Source organism: Nicotiana tabacum, chromosome 19 (assembly GCF_000715075.1).
Source record: "Nicotiana tabacum cultivar K326 chromosome 19, ASM71507v2, whole genome shotgun sequence".
Classification (NCBI taxonomy): Eukaryota; Viridiplantae; Streptophyta; class Magnoliopsida; order Solanales; family Solanaceae; genus Nicotiana; species Nicotiana tabacum.
Genome location: NC_134098.1, coordinates 56,719,031 through 56,722,474, shown reverse-complemented (window position 1 = coordinate 56,722,474; position 3,444 = coordinate 56,719,031). Strand labels below are relative to the sequence as shown.

The window sequence follows — 3,444 nt, the reverse complement described above, 5'->3', positions numbered from 1 at the left end:
GTTTTTTGAAATTCACTTTTTGTCTTAAATGATTTATTTGTTATTTAAAAACAAAATTTGTTGTTAGTGTAAATATTTTATAAAATAAATTTAAGGGCCTCCGAAAATGGTTTCGCCTTACGCCCCGAGATCTGTTGAGCCGCCCTTGATGTGTGCAAACTTACGTGGACATAACCGTACGTTATTAACAAGTAAAATTTACAAAGGAAAAAAAATGAGTAACCATATATCTCTGAGCAATATTTCCTACTCCAAACCACCAGAAAATTGGTTTAATTACGACAATAACATGTGATAAACGATTAGTTCCTTCTTTTTTCTGCTATAGGTAAAATTGGACTATAAAGATACAGACTGCAATGATACAGAGATTGGATATAAATTTAAAAAATAAAATAAAATCTGAAAATCTATTTCATTTTCAATCATTTTCTATATGTATTTTCAAATGATACTTTAAAATTTTAGAACTTTAAAATCGACGGTTTACGAAGAATTGGTCCAACCGTCCAAATGGCAAAAAATAAACGCTTGCTGGTTCAATTATTCGTGAAACATGGAAAGAGTATCAAATACTACAAACTAACTACTCAAAATGTCATGCATCAAATATTTGGAACTATAAATTAACTCTAAAAAGATGTTCTTCTTTTCCTTTTCCGATTTCTTGGAAAAAGAAAATTTGGAAAATTTTAAATCAGTATACATGTTAGGGAAAATGAAAGATAAGAAATGACTCAAATAAATACAAGTGACCAGCCATATAAGGACTTAATGATCAGACTTAATTAATTTGCCTGGTAAAAATATGCAAAACTAGAGATATGATTAGACAAATATCGAGAAACAAAGTTGAATTATATTCTGACAGCTTTCGCACGTCTCTGCTAATAACGTTAAAACAAAGAAGCACGTTAAGAAGCAAGCAAGAAAGTTCAAATTTTTGCGACCTCATTTGCATGGTAAAAATACGTAAAACTAGATCCGTTTCAGAACAGGGGTTCAATGTAATTACCTTCAGGTTTTCTCTCTCAGTCACCAGAAGAAGGAATAAAACTGCAAATTTACAAGGCTCAAGTCACGGACTTACATTTTTTTGTTAAAAAGATGTACACTATATTACTTTGGCATTAATTGGGAAAATCTTAATGATCAGGTCATGGACTTATAATTTATTTATTTTTAAAAGACTTATTATATATATAGGAGGATGGGCAGTGAGGTAGATTTGCCCATTTAAGCTCATTAACTGCCCAAGCTAAGGTTTCATATATTGCATTTGCTCGTTATTTGCAAATTTAAAGCATATTAAAATACACACACACACACACACACAGAGAGAGAGAGAGAGAGAGAGAGAGAGAGAGAGAGAGAGAGAGAGAGAGAGAGAGAGAGAGAGAGAGAGAGAGAGAGAGAGAGAGAGAGAGAGAGAGAGAGAGAGATGGCAAAGAAGGTAGGGGATGATGGTATAGCATTAGATTTTCAATTAGGAGATGAGGCTGTTGAGATAATCAACGTCAAGCGCTCATTTCTCTTTGATCTTCTGCCATGTCCATTGCTAGTGTTTTCGCCCACTACACAAGGATCCTATCCCGTTTTACTCTTTTTCCATGGTTTCATGCTCCAGCCCAATTCCTACAAATCCCTCCTTCTACACATTTCTTCCCATCAATATATCATCGTCGCTCCTCAGGTACCTATATATATTGAGCTCTGCTGTTGGACTTCTCATGGTTTCTTTATTGCTTTTCAAACAAAAAGATTACATTTAAGTACTGTGCCACTATTCATCATATTGATTTCATCAGTATATAGCGAAGTAAAACTGATTGATCTCACTTTGGTTCATAGATATGATCAAACTGCATCCATTCCTTAACCCAATTTAATAAATCAATATGAAGTTCAAATACTTAATGACTTTCTCATGTGGAACACATCTTGGAAAATATTTGTTATACCAAACACACCAAAATTTTCATTATGTCCCAACGTTTGGATTATCATTATCTAAGAATATATTGTCACTGGTCTTTGAGATTGAAGTCCCAATCCATTAGCTTATTTGTTTCGACTTAATTTTGTTTAAATATTGTTGCAGTTTTCTCCTATGGCAAGCCAAAGCCGGGAAGTGAAAAACGCAAGAAAAATAGTAGAGTGGTTATCAACCAACAACCTAGACTCCGTCCTGCCGGAGAAAGTCTTTCCGGACCTCCAGAAAGTCGCCGTCTCCGGCCACAGCAGTGGTGGCAAAACAGCATTCGCCCTAGCATTAGGCTACGGCGGCAGCTCCACATCAAACGCAACCCAATTAGAACCCGGTCTCAAAATCTCAGCACTCCTCGGAATCGATCCAGTAGCAGGATCTTCTACGTCCTGTTTATGCTCTCCCAATATTCTCCAATTTATTCCTTACAGTTTCGATCAATCAATTCCCGTGGCTGTAATTGGTGGCGGCTTGTCAAACCAACGAGCATTTGGTATGTGTCCACCTGGCGCACCAAATGGGGTAAATCATGCTGAGTTTTTCAACGAGAGTAAGCCTCCTTGTTATTATTTCTTGGCTAAGGATTATGGCCATCTTGATATGTTGGATGATGGAACGGCATCTTTGAGTCGTTGGATGATGAAAAGTGGAAAGGGATCAACGGATACTATGAGAAGGACTGTTGGAGGGCTTTTTGTGGCATTTCTCAAGGCTTATTTGGAAGGTCAAGCTGATGATTTAATTAATATTGTTGAATCGCCTAATATCCGTGCTCCTATTACACTTGATCCTGTTATATCTATCGAGGAGTAATTTTGAGAAGATAAACATCTTTTGAGATGTACTACTATATGAAAATAAATCTATCTACTAAGTGTGTGGACGTCTGCATTCCTACAATTGTATTTTGAAATTTGGTCACATTCGACGACGATATATATGTTCGAGGAATAAGTTTGTTTGTTTCGAAAATGCGTAATAAAGAAGTTTGTTTGGTTTTTTCTTATTCTCTTTCGTATAGTAATCGTTCGCTAGCTCCTTTTTATTTTCTTGGAATCAATTTCTTGAATAAAAAAAAGTTTTAGGTTATATATTTCATTTGTAGAGGGAATTTTTTAAATCATCAAGGCACTCAAAAAATATCTACAACTACAAACTACAGGTAAATCTACATGATATATGAAATTTCAATCTTGAAAATAAGACATGTTACATGTTGCATAAATATAAATATGAATTGAATTTAATGGTGAAATAAGATAACATGCTTCCGAAGAAATGGAGGGGAAGGGGAGAGCACGGCTTTTCCTTGAGAGTTGCACGATTATGAGTGGTTAATTATTTGAAACGCAATTGCCTGAAATTTCAGTGAGTTGTCTGTTTTTAATTTCTTGCTCTTAACTAGGGAAGGGTTTAATAGACCAGCTTATGTTTTATACATTAACTATGTAAATTTT

General features: G+C 35.0%; 1 protein-coding gene across 1 annotated transcript; it reads left to right on the top strand.

Moving 5' to 3' along the window:
- Nucleotides 1–1,230: 1,230 nt before the first annotated feature.
- On the top strand, nt 1,231–2,867 carry LOC107767570 (chlorophyllase-2). The gene is made up of 2 exons (XM_016586610.2): nt 1,231–1,693; nt 2,102–2,867. Exons 1-2 carry the CDS (start codon nt 1,442–1,444, stop codon nt 2,798–2,800), a joined length of 951 nt encoding a protein of 316 aa, XP_016442096.2. The 5' UTR covers nt 1,231–1,441; the 3' UTR covers nt 2,801–2,867.
- The last annotated feature ends 577 nt before the right edge of the window (nt 2,868–3,444 follow it).

Coding starts and splice junctions, on each gene's coding strand:
- LOC107767570 (XM_016586610.2), top strand. CDS start 1,442: ATGGCAAAGAAGGTAGGGGATGATGGTATAGCATTAGATTTTCAATTA. Junction 1,694..2,101: donor ATATCATCGTCGCTCCTCAG/GTACCTATATAT, acceptor ATATTGTTGCAG/TTTTCTCCTATGGCAAGCCA.